Source organism: Pyrus communis, chromosome 15 (genome assembly GCF_041283825.1).
Source record: "Pyrus communis isolate YQ-2024b chromosome 15, ASM4128382v1, whole genome shotgun sequence".
In the NCBI taxonomy this organism is placed as follows: domain Eukaryota; kingdom Viridiplantae; phylum Streptophyta; class Magnoliopsida; order Rosales; family Rosaceae; genus Pyrus; species Pyrus communis.
This window is the reverse complement of record NC_142579.1, coordinates 13,983,822-14,004,569: the sequence shown is the minus strand read 5'-3', so window position 1 is coordinate 14,004,569 and position 20,748 is coordinate 13,983,822. Positions and strand designations below refer to the sequence as shown.

Genomic DNA, 20,748 nt, shown 5'->3' with positions numbered 1-20,748 from the left:
TTTCACCACCCATTCCAGCCATTTTTCCAACCTGTCCGCTGCCTTCCCACCCTTGCAGCCACCATTCCACCATTCCACACCATAAACCTCTCTGCCGCATCAAGGAAGGGAGAAGGAGGAGCTTGGACGCGCAGAAATTCAAGTGGATTTGTTGTGCGTTTTAGGTGTAATCCATCCTTTGTTCGTTATGTTTAAATTCAATTTTATTTTTCTTGTTGTGAACATGAGAGGCTAAATCCCTATTTAGTTAGGGGGTGATTCGAAACCATGTTTATGCTTGCAATATGATTTGATTACTTTTGGTTGGAATTTCATGTATTTTGGATTCAATTTGTTTAACTGCTTGATTGATAACTTATTTGTGTATGTTTATTGAGAGTGCACGCTTAATTTTCATGCATGAATATGACGCTAGAATATAAGTGAATTTCACCTAATAGTTATGAACTTATATTCACAAGTAGTGGAGGTTGCTTATAAACAATCGCGTTAAATAAATTCTTGGCATAAGTTTCATGCAATCATAGTAACGAATGCCTCGTCAACACTTATAGTTTTCATGATGCTTAATGATTCTTGCTTGTATCTCTATTATGCAATTCATGTAGGGAACTTGTGGGGAATGCTTTGGGTTGTCGCATGCAATCATCCAATTCATTAACTTAAGGAAAACTTGACGGTTAATTTAAGCGGACCTAATTAACCCGGGGTGTTGAGTTTCATAATTCATCGAAAGACCAACTGAAAATCAAATTGTATGCAAGTGTGACATGTGTGGAGAAGAACCTTCTAGCTAGCATTCATCCATATTTTCATCACATTCATATTTACATTCTGCCTTTAAATTACAATCGTTGCATTTAGTTTAATTTCGTCAAAACCTCAATCCCCCTTTACTTTAGTGTTCAATTTAGTTAGAACGTGTCTTAGTTTGTGTTTTATTGTTTAGTTTTGCATTCTTTGAGTCTAGTTTATTGTTTTTAACGTTTGTTTTACGTTTTTGAGTCAATTTCCAAGCGATTTAGTAATCCCTCCTAATCCCCGGTTAAGAACGATCCCTACTTATACTTATACTACAATTGTCACAAGAGGGTTTTAATTTGTGTGCTTAATTAGTTCGCATCAGAATGCTAGTTAGAAGGTTCTTCTCCACACATGTTACACTTGCATACAAGATGATTTTCAGTTGGTCTTTCGATCAATTATGAAACTCAACACCCCGGGTTAATTAGGTCCGCTTAAATTAACCATCAAGTTTTCCTTAAGTTAATGAATTGGATGGGTTAGCGCAACGCAATTTGGTACGTATATTATACGCACACAAACTAAACCCTATTTGTGACAATTGTAGTAATGATGTAAGTAGGGATCGTTCTAACCGGGGATTAACTAGGGGTGCTAAACACTTGATTCAAATAAATAAAACTAATTTTTAAAACACTTAACTGACTTAACAAGAACTCAAAACAAGTACACAAGACTTCAAATACTTGAAAACACAAAAATAAAACAAATACGAATGATTAAGACTTAACAAAAGATGGGGGGGATTGTGTTTGGACGAGATTAAATTAAATGGACAAATTGTAATTAAAGGCAAAACGTAAATATGAATGTGATGAAAATATGGATGATGGAATAGCCAAGGGGTTCTTCTCCACACATGTTACACTTGCATACAAGATTGATTCTCAGTTGGTCTTTCGATAAATTATGAAACTCAACACTCCGGGTTAATTAAGTCCGCTTAAATTAACCGTCAAGTTCTCCTTAAGTTAATGAATTGGATGGGTTAGCGCAACGCAATTCACCACATTCTCCAAAATTCCTTTACGTGAAAAGCACAATAAAGATACAATCAAAGATCATTAAGCATTATGAAAACTATAAGTGTTGACGAGGCATTCGTTACTATGATGAGCATGAAACTCGTGCCAAGAATTCATTTAACGCGATTGTTTATAAGCAACCTCCACTACTTGTGAATATAAGTTCATAACGATTAGGTGAAATTCACTTATATTCTAGCGTCATATTCATGCATGAAAATTAAGCGCGCATTCTTAATAAACATTCATAAATAAGTTATCAATCAAACAGTTAAACAAATTGAATCCACAACTTATGAAATTCCAACGAAAGTTAATCAATTCATATTGCAAATATAAACATAGTTTCGAATCACCCCCTAGCTAAAGGGGGTTTAGTTCCTCATAACTTTGAAATCAAAGAAACCCCTAAACATTCCAACAACTCAAACTTGAATTGTATGAACGTTTAGGCACTCTTCTCTTCCATTCTCATACGTACAAAACAAAGAGAATTAAATTTAAACTTTGAAATCAAAGAAACCCCTAAACATTCCAACAACTCAAACTTGAATTGTATGAACGTTTAGGCACTCTTCTCTTCCTCGTTGTTGTAGCACAAGGTCTAAGGTGAGCTTTGGGGATTATGTGAAGTGTTTTGGAGGGATGGGAAGTGGTTGGATAGTGGCTGCAATGGAGGAGAAAAACTGCACAGAAATGGAAGGGGATTTGCGGCACAAGGGTTGTGTTTGTGTTGTGAATGGAAAAATGAGATGTCCTTGAATGAATGAATGCAAGGGTATTTATAGGAGTAATGGAGGGAACATGACAGCTAGGAGGTGGGTGGAAATGTGGCTGCAAGTTTGGTGAATGATTATGAGTGAATGCATGTGAATGTGGCTAGGTTGGAAAGCTGGAAATCTGAAAATGCAAATGGGAATGCTGAAATGCAAAGGTGGCCACGGTTTTGAGTGTGTTTTGTGTTGGAAATGCATGTGAATGCATGTGAATGTTGTTTGTGTGAAGTGTGTGTGGGTTAAAGAGTGAATGGTGGTGTAATGATGAAGTGTGATGGCTGAAAATGTCAAGGGAAATGCATGTGATTGCACGGCAAAGAATTTCAGGATGCATGTGTGTTGGTGTGTTGTGTGATTGTTTTGTGGTTGAATGATTAAGTGGCTGAATTAAAGAATGGGAGTGCATGTGGCTTAGGTGGTGTAATGATGAAGTGGGAATTGAAAGAATGTGGTTGGAAAGTGGAAGGGAAGGCACGGCACAAAGGGGGAAGTGTTGGAAATGCATGTGATGCATGCCAATGTTGTCTTTTGGTGCATGTGTGTGTTGAATGGTGTCCTTTAATTATGTACGGTTTAGGGCTGTTAAGGGGAGAGAAATGGGAGTGAATGTGGCTTAATGATGAAGGGGGAAAGCTTGGAAAGCATGTGGCAAGGTTGGTTGCATGATGATGATGCATGTGAGTTGAAATGCATATGTTTAAATGGTTGAAATGTGTAGATGATTATGAGTATGATAAGTGATAAGTGAATGATGTATTAAGTGATAAATGAATGATATGTTAAGTGATAAATGAATGATATGTGGTGAGTGATAAGTGAATGGAAGTGATAAGTGATAAGTGAATGGAAGTGATAAGTGAATGGTTTGATAAGTGAATGATATGATAAGTGAATGCTTATAATAAGTGAATGATATGATAAGTGAATGCTTTAAGTGTTTAAAATAGGGAACAAAGCCCTTCCTTGCATGGCAAGGAAGGGAGACACAAGGAAACACACGACAATGTCCTAAGGTTGCAAGGAATGTTGTTTTTTGTGTTCTAAAATGCGTAGGAGTCTTCAATGATGCTTAAACATGAGGTCTTTTAGGATTTAACTTTCCTACTTCAAGTCTTTAATTTCGTCCATCCTCTTGGCTCCAAGCATATGATATCCATTCCAATCTCTAATTTGCTCCAAAAGGCTCCAAAAGGCATCCTTTTGCATACCTTGCCCTTAGAACCTGAAAACACACAAAAGAAGCATAAAGGACTAAAATAACTAGAGAAACATAACGTAAATGCACGAGAACAAGCCATTTAAGTCGCATGAATATGCTCCTATCACAATTCAAAACATTCTCCAAAAGTCCTTTACGTGAAAAGCACAATAAAGATACAATCAAAGATCATTAAGCATCATGAAAACTATAAGTGTTGACGAGGCATTCGTTACTATGATGAGCATGAAACTAGTGCCAAGAATTCATTTAACGCGATTGTTTATAAGCAACCTCCACTACTTGTGAATATAAGTTCATAACTATTAGGTGAAACTCACTTATATTCTAGCGTCATATTCATGCATGAAAATTAAGCGTGCACTCTCAATCAACATACATAAATAAGTTATCGATCAAGCAGTTAAACAAATTGAATTCACCATTCATGAAATTCCAACCAAAAGTAATCAATTCATATTGCAAGCATAAACATGGTTTCGAATCACCCCCTACCTAAATAGGGGTTTAGCCTCTCATGTTCACAAAAAGAGAAATACAATTGAATTTAAACATAAAGCACAAAGGATTGATTACACCTAGAACGCACAACGAATCCACTTGAATTTCTGCGCGTCGAAGCTCCTCTTTCCTCTTCTCCTTGCTGCGGCAGAGAGTGTTTAGGGAATTGCTGGATAGTTTTCTGGGTTAGGGATGGATTTAGGGAGGTTGGGTGGTGCGGCAAGGTTGGTAGATGGTGTGTGAAGGTGTGGAAGGTGGCTGGGAAGGTGGAGATAGCTGCGGCAGTGATGGGGGAAGGCTGGAATTGGTTGCGGCTGATGGTTTTTGGGTGATGGAATGCACGGGTTTTTGGGAGAGAATTGGATAGAATGGGTGATGGTGGCTGCGTGAAACAATATGTGTATGAATGGAATGAAATTAGGGTGAATATGTTACGTGATAGGAGCATATTTAGGCGACTTACTTAGCTTGTTTTCGTGCATCTATGTTGTTAATTCATAATTGTTTTAGTAGTTTAAGCCATTTTCGTGTGTTTTTAGGTTCATATGGCTAAGGAAGCAAAAAGATGCATTTTGGAGCATTTTGGAGCAAAATTGGGCTTGGAATGGATAGCATATGCTTGGAGCCAAAGTGTTGGACGAATTTGAAAGCCTTGTATGCACTTTGGACATAAAACAAAGGGCCTAGCCCAATCAAACAATCCTTTGAGCCATGCAAAACCTCTAGCCCAATCAACAACCCTTAGCCACATGCATTCACATGCATCACAACCCCAAAACCATCAAGAAACACCATTTACACACACATGCATGCACTTACTCTTTCATCATTGCACCACCATTCACACACACATGCACTTAATCCTTCATCATTACACCACCTTCTCCATCTTTATTCCACATGCATTCATCATAATTCACCCTAGCTACCACCATTCACACACACATGCACTTACTCTTTCATCATTGCACCACCAATTCAACACATGCATTTCCACCTTCCTACTTCATCATTTCATCCACATGCACTCTCAATCATAACAACCACATTCACTCTTAAACAATCACCCACATATTCTCCCATTCCCCCTATAAAAACCCATGCATTCATACACAAAAATATCTCATTTTCATACACAACACATCACAAACACATCCAATCTTCCCTCATTGCCGTGAGCTACCATTCCCTTATAATCCAAACACCACCCCTCATCCATTTCCATAATTCCCCAATCCATTCAACACACCAACAACATCCCTTAGACCTTGTGCTACGACGAAGAGGAAGATAAGAGGGCCTAAACGTTCATACAATTCAAGTTTGAGTTGTTGGAATGTTTAGGTGTTTCTTTGATTCTCTTTGTTTTGTACCATGAGGAACTTCCTCTCGGCTTCATTCCATTAGATACACTCTCCCATTTCTTAAAGGATTTCGACATCAGTTTTGCTTCAAGGGTTCTTTCTTCTTAATCCTATGTTCACTCATGTTATATATTTTTATGTCAAACCTTTTGTAAACATGAAGTGTAACTAATCTCTCTCTAGGGATTCGATGTAGCCTTGCAAGATTGCCATGTAGTTAATTCAGAATTCTCATTTAATCTATCTATTTCTTGTTTCATTCTCCGATTTAATTGTGACTTAGTGTGTTGATTTTAATGCTTGATCATCATTTGAATTAACCACAGGTTGTTTAGCCAAGATTAAAGCACACATCATGCATAATCTTGGTAGATATGTGAATGAATGAAGGGAATGTTTTGCAAACATCTTGCCGAGTGTTCCCTTTGGTTTTGTGAAAGTTTCTTGTGCACTACATAGTCTTGATTAGGAACCAAAGTTGCACATCACAATTAGGCTCATGATTAGAGACATTTGATCAAATCCACACATCATATGGCTGATCATATCTAAGTGAAACAAACCCAAGAAATAAGTAGAGGGATGAGTATAATCTGACTTAACAAGCATGGACTTGGCTTAGCAATGGTGAAATCGAATCTCTAGCTTCATCTCCATTTGTGCTATCTCTTTTTATTAGCTGTTGATTCATTCATTTTGTGTTTACTTCATTTCCTTATGCTTTAATTTACAATCTGTCATTTAGTTTAATCAAAACCTAAATCCCCCTTTACCTTATTGTTCAATTTAGTTAGAAATCAATTTAGTTTATGCTTTAAAGCATTTTGAGTCTTTGGTTTGTCTTAGTGTTTTAAAGTTTAGTTTTGCATTCTTTGAGTCTAGTATAGTGTTTTAGATTGTGTTTTTAGCATTTTTGAGTCAAATCCAAGTGATTAACAATCCCTCCTAATCCCCGGTCCAGAACGATCCCTACTTACATACTTACTACAATTGTCAAAAAGAGGGTTTAATTTGTGTGCGTATAATTCTCGCATCAAATTTTGGCGCCGTTGCCGGGGATCGAACCCGGGTCACCCGCGTGACAGGCGGGAATACTTACCACTAAAAATTTGATGAATCAACACAAGGAAATGACGAGCATAAGGAAATGAAGTAAACACAAAATGAATGAATCAACAGCTAATAAAAAGAGATAGCACAAATGGAGATGAAGCTAGAGATTCGATTTCACCATTGCTAAGCCAAGTCCATGCTTGTTAAGTCAGATTATACTCATCCCTCTACTTATTTCTTGGGTTTGTTTCACTTAGATATGATCAGCCATATGATGTGTGGATTTGATCAAATGTCTCTAATCATGAGCCTAATTGTGATGTGCAACTTTGGTTCCTAATCAAGACTATGTAGTGCACAAGAAACTTTCACAAAACCAAAGGGAACACTCGGCAGGATGTTTGCAAAACATTCCCTTCATTCATTCACATATCTACCAAGATTATGCACTACGGCTTAGGGTCAAAATTAGGTTTAATCCTCCTAGAATGCACGGCAAAGGTGAATAATATTGTATGGTGGCTGCGGCCAGATTTTTTATTTTATTAGGGTCAATGGTAAATGGGGGGGGGGCCACGGCTTATGGTGGAAAAATGGGAGAGAACGGCTTATGGGATTTTTGGGTGAATATTAGGGTGAATGAATATGGAATGAAAGGTGAATCAATATGAATTAAGGTGCGGCTGCAAGGTTGTAGAACTAAGGTTATTAGGGTTTAGGGTTTAAATGCATAAAATGAGACAAAACTACCCCCCCCTTGCACGGCAAGGGAAGGGAATTGGGCTAGGGCCTTGGTCTTGTGTACTAAAGTGTATACAAGGCCTACAAAGTGGCTAGAAAATACGGACGTTTAAGTTTAGGAAAATTTACCAAAACGGGAAACTTAGGGTTAACTTTCCTACTTCAAGTAGGAAACCTTGTTTGAGTAGGATTCCTCGTTTTGGTAAGAATTCATCGTTGGAGTAGGAATTCGTCGTTTCTTCAAATCTTCAACTCATTCATTCCTCTTTCGCTCCAAAAGACTCCAATTTGCATCTTCTTGCACACTTTGGCCTTATAATCTGAAAATACACAAAAGTAGCCTTAAACACTAAAATAGCTAAGTAAACACAACATAAATGCACGAGAACAAGCTAATTAAGTCGCATGAATATGCTCCTATCAAATTCCCCCACACTTAACTTTTGCTAGTCCTCGAGCAAAACAAAACAACTAAAGTAAACAAGACAAAACAAAACAAACGAAACATAACCTAAACCTTCCAACGTTGCCTCAGGGATTTCCAATAAAACATGACATGTCAAAGATCGTTACTCACATAGCTTTTAGTCTTCCTTCCCCTCAAGCACATACTTAATCATAGTCATAGTTCACTAGTTCGCATTTAATCAATTAAAACACATTTTGAATGTAGTAACATGCCTTAGAGAATTCCCTCAATTCCTCACTAGTTATTCACTCAATTTTCACTCAGATTTTCTGACTACACACCCTACACTAGTTATATGTGAGAAGATTGATGTAAACATGAAAGACTAGTACTCACATACGTTATAACAAAGAAAGCAATTTCTGGAGTAATTAACCGTGTTTAGATATGATCTCATGAATGGAACGCTACTACTTAGATGCGAGAACCAGTGACACCATATGCTCATACCAAATTCAAACTCCACAATTGAAATGCACAACACTCAAGATAGAAGTCAAGGGTTGTAACGAGGCTTGGGGTGTTGGCTAACAAGGAAAGATAGGGATAAACAAAAGTTCCTTAAGCAATAGCAAGCAAAGTAATGAAATTGAGACTTAGAATTCACTTAGAATGCAGAAATCAACTTTTAGACATAAAGGGGAGATTCAACAACTCTTAAGGCCTAATTCATTGTTTTGGGCCCTTACTTCAACAAACAATACTTTTCAACTCTTTTTTTTTTTTTTTCTTTCTAGCCGTGCCTATGGCACATAACTCACATCCATCATCCTTCCCCCACACTTATTTTCTGCAACACATTAATCAAAAGGAATTCATTCATGCTTACTATGCTTCAAGAACAAGGGTACGGATGGTCCTAATCTAGGCTAGGTGAGGATAATGTGGGTTAACAAAGAACATGGGCTAACACGGCTCAATGGGGTTAAACTTAAACACAAAATGAGTGAAGGGCACATGGCTGTTTGGCTTTGATGGTGGTCACTACACAACTTCATCTTGAATACGTGTTATGCAAATCAATGACATGCTTTGAATGAAATGGGCATGAGTTCTAGCATTTGGAATTAAGTGATGAAACGCCTTCTAAGTAGTAACCAAGCAAAGAATAATGAGATCATGCAACGACTTCAGAAAACAATAATGCACAGATTTTAACTCTCCAAATAACGTTTAGGCTCAAGTCTCACAGGGATGTAGCTTTTGTTTAAGTTCCTTCCTTCAAGCATGCTACAAAAACTAATTTTTTCTTTTGTGATTACATGTGAATTCGTAAACTATAACTACAAACAAGCATAAACCAAAGAGTATATCAAACGTCCATCCATGTTTGTAACTTCTTTTAACCATCATGCACTTAAAAACCAAATCCTCATCATTGTGTTGGAAGGTGACCTACGACACAAACAAACACACAAAAACAACTCTTTTTGGGTTTTTCAAAACAATTTTTCAAATTTTTATGGTATTTTCGGATTTTTAAGTCAACACACTCTAAAAAAGCTTAAAAACACTTAAAAACAGTGGGAAACAAGTTTAGACATGTTAGGTGGTAATACCCTACGAATTTCATGCAAAAATATCTCAAAACAGAATGTTACCCCCCCACACTTAAACTCAACATTGTCCTCAATGTTTTAGACACAATTAAACACAATACACATAACATAAAGTAAGCAACAAAGGAAAGGGTTTAGGGACGCAAATCTGAGTGTGGAGCGATTCCCAATTTTTTCCTTTGTTGATTGCATGGGTTGCCTCCCAAGTAGCGCTTTCTTTTACGTCTTGCAGCCGGACGACGTTATGCTCATTCCCCATTGGAGCCCACGGCATGCAATGGGATCTCCTCCACAACATGCTCAACAAAGTTCTCGTAGTAGGGTTTCAACCTATGGCCATTCACCTTGAATTCTTGTCCAGTTTTCAAACTTTGTATTTGGACTGCACCATGCACAAAAACATTAGTGATAACAAATGGACCAACCCACTTAGAACGTAACTTACCAGGGAATAATCGAAGACGGGAATTGAATAACAACACTTTCTGCCCGATTGAGAAGGTTTTGCCTCGAATCATCTTGTCATGGACGGCCTTGGTCTTCTCCTTGTAAATCCGGGCATTCTCATACGCTTCATGCCTAATCTCTTCAAGCTCGCTCAATTGTAGCTTCCTATGGTTTCCCGCCGCGTCCACATCCATATTGAAGGTCTTGACCGCCCAATGTGCCTTATGCTCAAGCTCTACGGGTAGATGGCACGGCTTGCCATAGACTAGCCGAAATGGGGACATACCAATGGGCGTTTTGTAAGCCGTTCGATAGGCCCACAGTGCATCCTCCAAACGCAAGCTCCAATCCTTTCTATTCGGCCCAACAGTCTTTTCCAGGATTTGCTTGATTTCTCGATTTGAAACTTCGGCTTGGCCACTAGTTTGGGGGTGATAAGGTGTGGAAACCTTATGCAACACGTTGTACTTCTTGAGCAGTGCCGCAATGGTACGGTTGCAGAAATGAGACCCACCATCGCTTATGAGTACTCGAGGCATCCCAAATCTAGAGAAAATGTTAGATTTTACAAAATCTGCAACAACTTTAGAATCGTTAGTTCGGGTGGCTTTAGATTCCACCCACTTTGACACATAATCAACGGCAAGTAAAATGTACGTAAAACCAAAAGACATAGGGAACGGACCCATAAAATCAATACCCCAAACATCAAAGATTTCAACAACAAGGATTGGGGTTTGTGGCATTTGGTCTCTTTGGCCTAAACTTCCGGTCTTTTGACATCTATCACATGTTAAGCAAAAAGCCCTAGCATCTCTAAACAATGTAGGCCAATAAAAACCACTTTCAAGAACCTTAAACGCTGTGCGTTGTGTGCCAAAGTGTCCACCACATGCATATGTATGGCAAAAACTCAAAATGGAATTAAATTCAGATTCATGAACACAACGACGCACAATTTGATCCGGGCCTATTTTCCACAAATAAGGGTTGTCCCACACATAAAAACGTGCATCCTTTTTTAATTTATCACGTTGCGCCTTGCTTAAGGTGTGCTTAATTAGTTCGCATCAAATTTTTGGCGCCGTTGCCGGGGATTAGGAGGGATTACTAAATCACTTGGAAACTGACTCAAAAACGTAAAACAAACATTAAAAACACTAAACTAGACTCAAAGAATGCAAAACTAAACAATAAAACACTAAAACAAATCAAAAGACTCAAAGAATACAAAACACTTATAAACACAAACTAAGACACTTTCTAACTAAATTAGACACTAAAGTAAAGGGGGATTGAGGTTTTGACGAAATTAAACTAAATGCACAGATTGTAATTTAAAGACAGAATGTAAATATGAATGTGATGAAGATATGGATGAATGCTAGCTAGAAGGTTCTTCTCCACACATGTTACACTTGCATACAAGATGATTTTCAGTTGGTCTTTCGATCAATTATGAAACTCAACACCCCGGGTTAATTAGGTCCGCTTAAATTAACCGTCAAGTTTTCCTTAAGTTAATGAATTGGATGGGTTAGCGCAACGCAATTCAAAACATTCTCCAAAAGTCCTTTACGTGAAAAGCACAATAAAGATACAATCAAATATCATTTAGCATCATGAAAACTATAAGTGTTGACGAGGCATTCGTTACTATGATGAGCATGAAACTAGTGCCAAGAATTCATTTAACGCGATTGTTTATAAGCAACCTCCACTACTTGTGAATATAAGTTCATAACTATTAGGTGAAACTCACTTATATTCTAGCGTCATATTCATGCATGAAAATTAAGCGTGCACTCTCAATCAACATACATAAATAAGTTATCGATCAAGCAGTTAAACAAATTGAATTCACCATTCATGAAATTCCAACCAAAAGTAATCAATTCATATTGCAAGCATAAACATGGTTTCGAATCACCCCCTAGCTAAATAGGGGTTTAGCCTCTCATGTTCACAAAAAGAGAAATACAATTGAATTTAAACATAAAGCACAAAGGATTGATTACACCTAGAACGCACAACGAATCCACTTGAATTTCTGCGCGTCGAAGCTCCTCTTTCCTCTTCTCCTTGCTGCGGCAGAGAGTGTTAGGGAATTGCTGGATAGTTTTCTGGGTTAGGGATGGATTTAGGGAGGTTGGGTGGTGCGGCAAGGTTGGTAGATGGTGTGTGAAGGTGTGGAAGGTGGTTGGGAAGGTGGAGATAGCTGTGGCAGTGATGGGGGAAGGCTGGAATTGGTTGCTGCTAATGGTTTTTGGGTGATGGAATGCACGGGTTTTTGGGAGAGAATTGGATAGAATGGGTGATGGTGGCTTCGTGAAACAATATGTGTATGAATGGAATGAAATTAGGGTGAATATGCTACGGCTTAGGGTCAAAATTAGGTTTAATCCTCCTAGAATGCACGGCAAAGGTGAATAATATTGTATGGTGGCTGCGGCCAGATTTTTTATTTTATTAGGGTCAATGGTAAATTGGGGGGGGGGGGGCACGGCTTATGGTGGAAAAATGGGAGAGAACGGCTTATGGGATTTTTGGGTGAATATTAGGGTGAATGAATATGGAATGAAAGGTGAATCAATTTGAATTAAGGTGCAGCTGCAAGGTTGTAGAACTAGGGTTATTAGGGTTTAGGGTTTAAATGCATAAAATGAGACAAAACTACCCCCCCCCTTGCACGGCAAGGGAAGGGAATTGGGCTAGGGCCTTGGTCTTGTGTACTAAAGTGTATACAAGGCCTACAAAGTGGCTAGAAAATACGGACGTTTAAGTTTAGGAAAATTTACCAAAACGGGAAACTTAGGGTTAACTTTCCTACTTCAAGTAGGAAACCTTGTTTGAGTAGGATTCCTTGTTTTGGTAAGAATTCATCGTTGGAGTAGGAATTCGTCGTTTCTTCAAATCTTCAACTCATTCATTCCTCTTTCGCTCCAAAAGACTCCAATTTGCATCTTCTTGCACACTTTGGCCTTATAATCTGAAAATACACAAAAGTAGCCTTAAACACTAAAATAGCTAAGTAAACACAACATAAATGCACGAGAACAAGCTAATTAAGTCGCATGAATATACTCCTATCAAGACGGCACATTATGCAGCTTCACAAAAGACCTTACATCTTCCTAGCTCAAGTAATGCGGACCATATTACAATCTGACATTGCTAAATTAAAAGTTAACGGTCCCTTTATCATTAACAGTCATATTTTGATTCCGATGTGTTTATAAAAATTGTAAGTAGAGAGTGAGTGAGAGAAATGATATGATAGGCATAGCATAGCAGCAGCTTGTTTTCAGAGTGAGTTAATAAATTATACACGCTGAGCCTGCAGTTCCCTCCCTTTCAACAACTCCAAGGCATCCGATGTTCTATGAGAAAACGCATCCCTTGCGTCTCTCTCAGCAGCGCTCATCGGGTTGAATCTTGTGAGAGCAGAAGAAGTGACACCAGAAGGGGTTGCTGAATTTACATTCATACTGTTGGAGTCACTACAACTAGCTTTACTTGGGAGCAGAAAAGTAGCTAAAGGGAGAGACGAGAACCTAGCGCCTGCTCAGCAATGGCAACCTTAGGTTTGCTGATTGAGTTAAGGAGGAGGAAGAAGAAGAAGTGGATGCCTTAAATCAGGATAGGGATCGGACACCATCGTACCGATAAAATTATGGCTTGTTTGGAACAGCTTATCTAAGAAGCACTTGTGTTTAAATGCACTTTCAGTTGAAGCACTTTTATTAGAAGCACATTGAAATTTTTAATAAAAATGCAAATGCTTTGGGAAAGATACTTAAAAGTGTTTTTTTGAACCTAGGAACACTTCAATTTCTTTTATGTCAAACCGCCATGCATTTTTATTGATCTGAAAGTACTTTTAATTATTTTAAAATGTACTTTCAAACAGGCCCCTAGACTTGGATACTTAGTGCAAAGTTCTTTCGAGACAACTGCCAAATGAACAACACTGATCTCTACTTATATTTTGTTATTACAAACAATATTATTACTCTAAGCTACACAAAAAAGGGAGAGAGAGAGAGAGTTTATACTCGGAATGGTATGAGTTGAAGAGAAATTGCCCCATATGCCTTACAATTTTTATTTTAGTTTTGTATGCTTCGTTCATGTTGCCACAATCAGGTAATATCAAAGTGGGAATATATTAAATATGAATTGTGTTTGTACGCACAAATTAGTCCCATAGGAAACAAAAAAAAATGCGGAAGAAATCAGATGAGCTATATTTTACAAGAGATTTGCACTTCATAGAATGAGAATAATTCCTTCTGGAGTGACAAAGGGACCAATTTAGTGCCAATTAGAGATCTGAAATGCACTAGTTTGAGACAAGTGAGTAAGCTTCAGCAACATCCGCTCGTCGATGCGTCAGCCTGCGGCAGTTTCTCCTTAAAGATGTTATTCTTCTTCACCCCTTTAGACCCCTCGGCTAAGAGACTGGGAGTATCCAGAATCTGCATAAACATAGTTACAATTATCAGGCCATCATTTAATTTGAGCTACCATTCTTTTTGGATAGTAAGATTATCAGGCATTCAACCTACGTCTAATTAATCTACCATAATTCTTTTAAGCAAGTTCTATCAAAGTTTCCTTTCCATTGTTACGATGCAAACAGTTGCATATTCAGTCTTTTTTTTTTTTTTTCCTAGATATTTATTCTCAACGCATGAGTTCCACGGGTTAGTGCAGACACAATAAATGGGACTACAAATTCAAAGGTCTTGTTAGCAAAAAGAAATAGTAACTGAAAAGGTCTCTGAACCTTTAAAACAAGCTCTTCAAAGCACTGCTGCACATTAACTCGAGTTTTAGCACTGCATTCAATAAAGAGGCACCCAGATTCCCTGGCGAAATTTATTCCCTCTTTCTTTGTTACAACCCTGTCACTTTCCTGGAAAATAAGGATCGATCTGAATAAGTATTAAATGAGCAAAAGGCGTCAAAACAAGATAGTATAATGGTCCAAGGTCATCGACAATTTGGTGCTTGGAAAAATAAGGACCTCAGATCAACTTGATCTGCAATCTTGCCTGTCATTATTTACTTATATGTCCACCAAACTTGCATACCAAGTGCCTAACAAGTAAGGGAAATCCAAAATAGAAAACCAGACAGCTTGTGGTAATCTAACAATAGCACGAGACATAATAGGGATTGAAAAAAAAATACACAGAGAATTTAAAATCAAAATCAAACGACGAGGTGGAACAGCCTCTCAAAACCCTCATTTTGCATGTAAAAGTAGCACACGACAGAATAGGTTGCAGTTCATAAACCAGAAAATGAATACATTATTTCCAACTAGAACTACCATGAAAATCTGATTTAAAGGGTTCCAGTAATCTGTTTATCCTCTTAGAGAGAATGACCATGTTTTGAACCTTTACCCCTTCTTTAACTACAAACTAATATGCAAGGTACAAGCAAATTTAATATGTTAACAATGTGAGCATATGAAACAGATATCTGCAATGCCTACTTATGAAAGCGTGCACTGTAATTGCACTCACAATGAACCAACAAATATTTCATGGCCCCCCAAAATGATTGAACAATAAGCTTACTTCTCCAGAGAAATTTAAATTGGAACCTTGGAATACCTTATCAACTTTGTTCCCAACAAGCATCTTGATGCAGTCTTGATTTGTTGAGTAGAGTTCTATTTCTTTTGCCCATACATCACAAAGGTTTGTAAATGTTTCTCGCCTTGTTACATCATAAACTGTTGGAGTAATAAAAACCAAATGAATACTTTTAAGAAAATAATTCCTTAATCAGACCCTAGCAAGTTCCAAATAATTTTAGACTTAATGAGCCACTCTAACATGGGCATCGGTATAACCTTATAGGTTACTATTACCCTTGAATCACCACAAATGACTAATGCGTTAAAGTTCTTTAGGAGATACAAATGATAAACACGCTATGTTTCATCTAAAATTCTAAATGCAATTAGAGCCCAAACAAAATTTGTTCGAATAACTACATTTAAATGATAAATATGCTACCTTTCATCTAAATGCAATTTTTTTAATACAATCCAAATGCAATTAGAAGATAAACATTCACTTTGGTAGCACAAGACTAAGACCATTTGCCCAAATCTTACAATACAGACTTTTAATTCTAGAACAAAACATCCACCATGGTGAAAACAATCAGTATATAATAAAATAAATAAATATAACGTGAAAGTGTTAATGTCAAAGAGTCAATTTAGGAATCAATTCTTTTATTTCTTAGCAACTCAAGGTCTTTAAGTTTTCTAAAAGAGTCGTATTACGTAATGTGTCCTTTAGGATTTTAATGAGTCTTGAGTGTTCTATTTGAAGCCTCTAACTAAAGGGTATTTCTTGCAACCATATTAGGCTTGAAGGAGTGCTTGGCCTAGGTGCTTTATATTTGAACCCTAAAAGAAGGTATTTCTTGTAAAGAAAATCAGAATACAACAACAACAACAAAGCCTTATCCCACTAAGTGGGGTCGACTATATGAATCCTAGAACGCCACTGCACTTGGTTTTGTTCCAAGTCTTCCATTAGATCCAAGTACTCCAAGTCTTTTCTTAGAGTCTCTTTCCAAGTCTTTCTAGGTCCTCTACCCCTTTGGCCCTAAGCCTTTGCCTCGTAACCGCATCTTCTAACCGGAGTGTTTGTAGGTCTTCGTTTCACATGTCCAAACCACCGTGACTGATTTTCTCTCATCTTATCTTCAATTTCAGTTACTGCTACTTTACCTCGGATATCCTCATTCCTAATCCTATCATTTCTCGTGTTCCCACATATCCACAAGGCATTCTCATCTCCGCTACAGACTTACGCTTTTATTAAGCTTTAATACTCTTTGTCTTAGGCATTCCCTTGAGCTTTAGTGCATACGACAGTTGCACAACATAGTCGATGTCCTCTTTCACTTCATCCATTCAGTTTGTATTCTATGGTTGAGGTCTCCATCCAATTCTCAATTTTTCTGCAAGATAGATCCAAGACAGCGAAAGCGTTCGCTCTTTGGTACTTTCTGATCTCTAGTACTCACCCCTAACTCATTTGAACCTTTGTTCCCACTGAACTTGCACTCTATATACTTTGTCTTTGACCTACTTAGGCGAAGAACTTTAGATTCGAACACTTACCGCCAAAGGTTAAGCTTCGCATTTACTCCCTCCTGAGTTTCATCTATCAACACTATATAGTCTAGAAAAAGCATACACCAAAGAATATCATCTTGAAGATGTCTCGTTAACTCATCCATTACCAATGTAAAATGGTAAGGACTTAAAGATGAGCCTTGATGTAACCCTACAGTTATGGGAAAGTTTTCAGTTTGTCTTTCATGAGTTCTTATGGCAGTCCTTATTCTATCATACATATCCTTTACAGCTTGGATATATGCTACTCATACTCCTTTCTTCTCTAAAATCCTCCAAAGAATTGGAATGGGATATGGAAATTGTGCTGTTAAAAGCTTGGTTCCTTGAAATCTTTCATTTTGTATGTATTGGTTCCTTGAAATCGCCTCCTTAACTATCTTCTCCATTTGTACTCTCCATTCTCAAATTTATCGACCTTTATGTAACTCCAAAACTTTCTTTTCTCCAAATCTTTCCTGGTTACTAATATCTTCAAAGCACACTATGATTGTAGGCAGCGCCCACCATGCAATGTCCTACATAAGAAAGAGCACCAGAACTCTCACATGCACTATATATACGAAATTGCACAGATCTGTTGCATTTTTTTGTTTTTCAAGATAAACCTCTATAGCACCCTCTTAAAACTTGTTGGGTTTGGAAGTTAGACACTACTAGCCTCTTGCCACACACATACACTGCAATTGGCCTTTCTATGTTAGATTATGTCTTTTAGATTTTTTATTTTAAAAACTGATTTATATTTTTTTTATTACAAAACTATTCAAAAAAAAGGAAATGAAGCAAAGCCATGAACTACCCAGTATGTGGGTTGGTTTTTATTTTAAATGTTTTCATTCAAAATGTCATGAATTTATTATTTTGTCCCTCATTAATTAGATGATAATGTATTGAATTTTTAATTTGTGGAGGGTATTTTCTGGTATTTCAAATGCTTCACCATTTTGCTGCTCTCACTTTATATACAGAGAAGAAGCACCCTCTTTTTGCTAAAAAATAATCGTAGTGAAAATTTAGTCATGTTTGATCAACAACAGTGCCTCACTTATTTTCTCACATTCAACATAAACAATATGATAACCATTAAATCGCCATATATTACATTAAAATCCGCTAATCAACATTTTCAAACAAGATTTTGATTTATCAATTTTGAACATAATTAGATCACTCAGACAAATAGTATCCTATTTGCAACACACACATCAAAATTCAAGAACAGAGGCAGTATCCTATTTGCAACAATGCAATAAATCGTTATCTGCAGTTTTCACTTGAAAGAATAATAAAACCAGGCGTAGGTAACACTTACCCATAATGATTCCTTGTGCACCTCTGTAATATGAACTTGTCAAGGTTCTAAATCTCTCCTGACCAGCTGAGTAAATAAACATTTAGAAAATGTTAGAAATAGCAGTTCAAACGCTCCTCTTTACTTAAAAAAGTGGTGAAGGATAGCTATGAAAAACCAATTTACAATAAAATTGAACGCTAAGCAAAAGAAGCAATGAAGGATATCGAATGTCAAGTTAAATATTGCTTTGATAACAAAATGATGACATGGAGAAAGTCTCAATGTCAAGCAGAATACAAAGGTGAACTGTGGCAAAACTCCAGTAATTTTTATCACATCAATTAAATGGAGTTCAACCATTTATATTAAATCTTCAGCCACTCTTCTGATTCATTCCCAACTCGAAATAATCTTATTTGTGCTTTGAAACCACATGTGGTTGCACAAGAACGCTTGAACAACTTAAGTTCAAAGTAATAACAATATTCACATAAAACAAAACGCTTGCTTCTACAGTTATGCCAAGAAATAAAATATTAACAAATGGGGGGAAGGAGGGAATGATAATAAAAGTACTCCCAATCAAAACTAGGTTGGTTTGATCAAAAATACACTAAGAAAAATAAAAATTAACCAACAGAAATTTACAAATGACAATATAGATATAGCGACTTAGTTACTATGACAGCCATATTATCTTTAAGATGATGAGTAACAACAACCGGCAATCAATACTATCACTGGCAACACAGCAGAAAAAAGAATAACCAGAAGTGTATCGAAGTTCTTATATCATTATTTACATTCTGAAACTTTGATCCCTTGAACAAGAAAGGACTAGACGGGCCTGTGCTCAACAAATAAAGACCAGTAAAACGATGAATCACATTACAGTGATCTACATATATCCTAAATCCTTTAGAAACACTACATTTTCGACTTAATTCAATCGTTTCTTTTTGTAAATAATCCGAAATTTCCAAAAGTTATCCTCCAAAATGTGGGTAAATGACACATTCAAAGGGCCCCAAATCAAATCACAAGAAGGGGCATCTAGAAATATAAAAATCTCCAAAACAAAATTAGCAAGAAAAGCAGCGAGTGAATTGGGATTTACCTGTATCCCAAATTGCAAGCTTGAGTTTTTTGCCTCCGAGAGTAACATATTTGACCTTAAAATCAACACCTGCAACCACCAAAAGGAAACAATGAAGAATCTGCGAAGAAAAACAATACGACGGAAGAAATTGAAACGAAGAAATTGGGAATGCAAACCGATGGTAGGCGAAAGGTCTTCGAAGGAATCGGAGGTGAAGCTGAGGAGAAGACTGCTCTTGCCGACGCCTGAGTCGCCGATCATCAAGAGCTTGAACAAGTAATCGAACTCCGCCGCTTGATTCGAAACCACCGCCGACTCCATTTCTCTCTCTCTCTCTCTCTCTCTCTCTCTCTCTCTCTTCAATGTTCTATTTCCACATTCAATGCTGCAATGCAATGCCAAGATCCAATGATCTATCAATCGAACAATCGAACAATCGAACAACCGAGGATGCAACCGTAATTCCGCACTTAATACATACATACTAATTGGTCATTATGGCCTAAGAATAAAATATTACTGCTGTATGCTTATTTAACACAAGAATTAAAAATAGAGGTGCATTTCATATTACGGTTTAGTGGTATTTTTTTAATTTATAAGTGACTTGGGGACACATGTCAAGGGATACAATCTCATTATTATCATATCAATCAAGAGCTACTAGCAGTCGATAAATAGTTACACAAATTAAGTGTAGTGCTTTGCACAATCAAGACATCATTATTACAACTAGACAAAATAGCAGAAAAAGGAACAACATAATCCGTAGGTGAATAGCCTAACTACCATGTCCACTTATCTGGCCCAAAAGTTACCTTTGGTCTCACTATGTCCTCAATGGATCGAAAAACAAAGTGTGAGTGGATCGAACATTTATCTAGTTAAAAACATTTTGAACACAATAACCCTTGTTTTGGAAAATAAATATAATTTGAAAACTACATATGGTATCTACTAATATATAGTATTCACAACAAGAATTCCAAAGTAATCACATCATCACAATCATCGATCAATACACGTAACATAAACACCTCATATCTATATCAAAACAATAATACTAGCATCAACCAGTATAGTATAGTCGTATAGTATAGCAAGCAGGTGGAAAGGCATTAGTCAATCATTAGCTAGCATCAACTAGCCATCTAGTATCTACTAGAAACATCAGTATTTGCAAATAACCAACGACCTTAGCTAGCTATACGAAACATATG

General features: G+C 37.1%; 1 protein-coding gene across 1 annotated transcript; it reads right to left on the bottom strand.

Moving 5' to 3' along the window:
- Window positions 1-14,105: 14,105 nt before the first annotated feature.
- On the bottom strand, window positions 14,106-19,991 carry LOC137740924 (ras-related protein RABC1). Its single transcript, XM_068480733.2, has 6 exons — window positions 19,705-19,991; window positions 19,547-19,615; window positions 18,448-18,513; window positions 15,586-15,707; window positions 14,748-14,876; window positions 14,106-14,436 (listed from the first exon to the last, which is right to left on the bottom strand). The coding sequence occupies exons 1-6, from the start codon at window positions 19,847-19,849 to the stop codon at window positions 14,326-14,328; spliced, it is 642 nt and encodes a 213-aa protein (XP_068336834.1). The 5' UTR covers window positions 19,850-19,991; the 3' UTR covers window positions 14,106-14,325.
- Window positions 19,992-20,748: the final 757 nt, after the last annotated feature.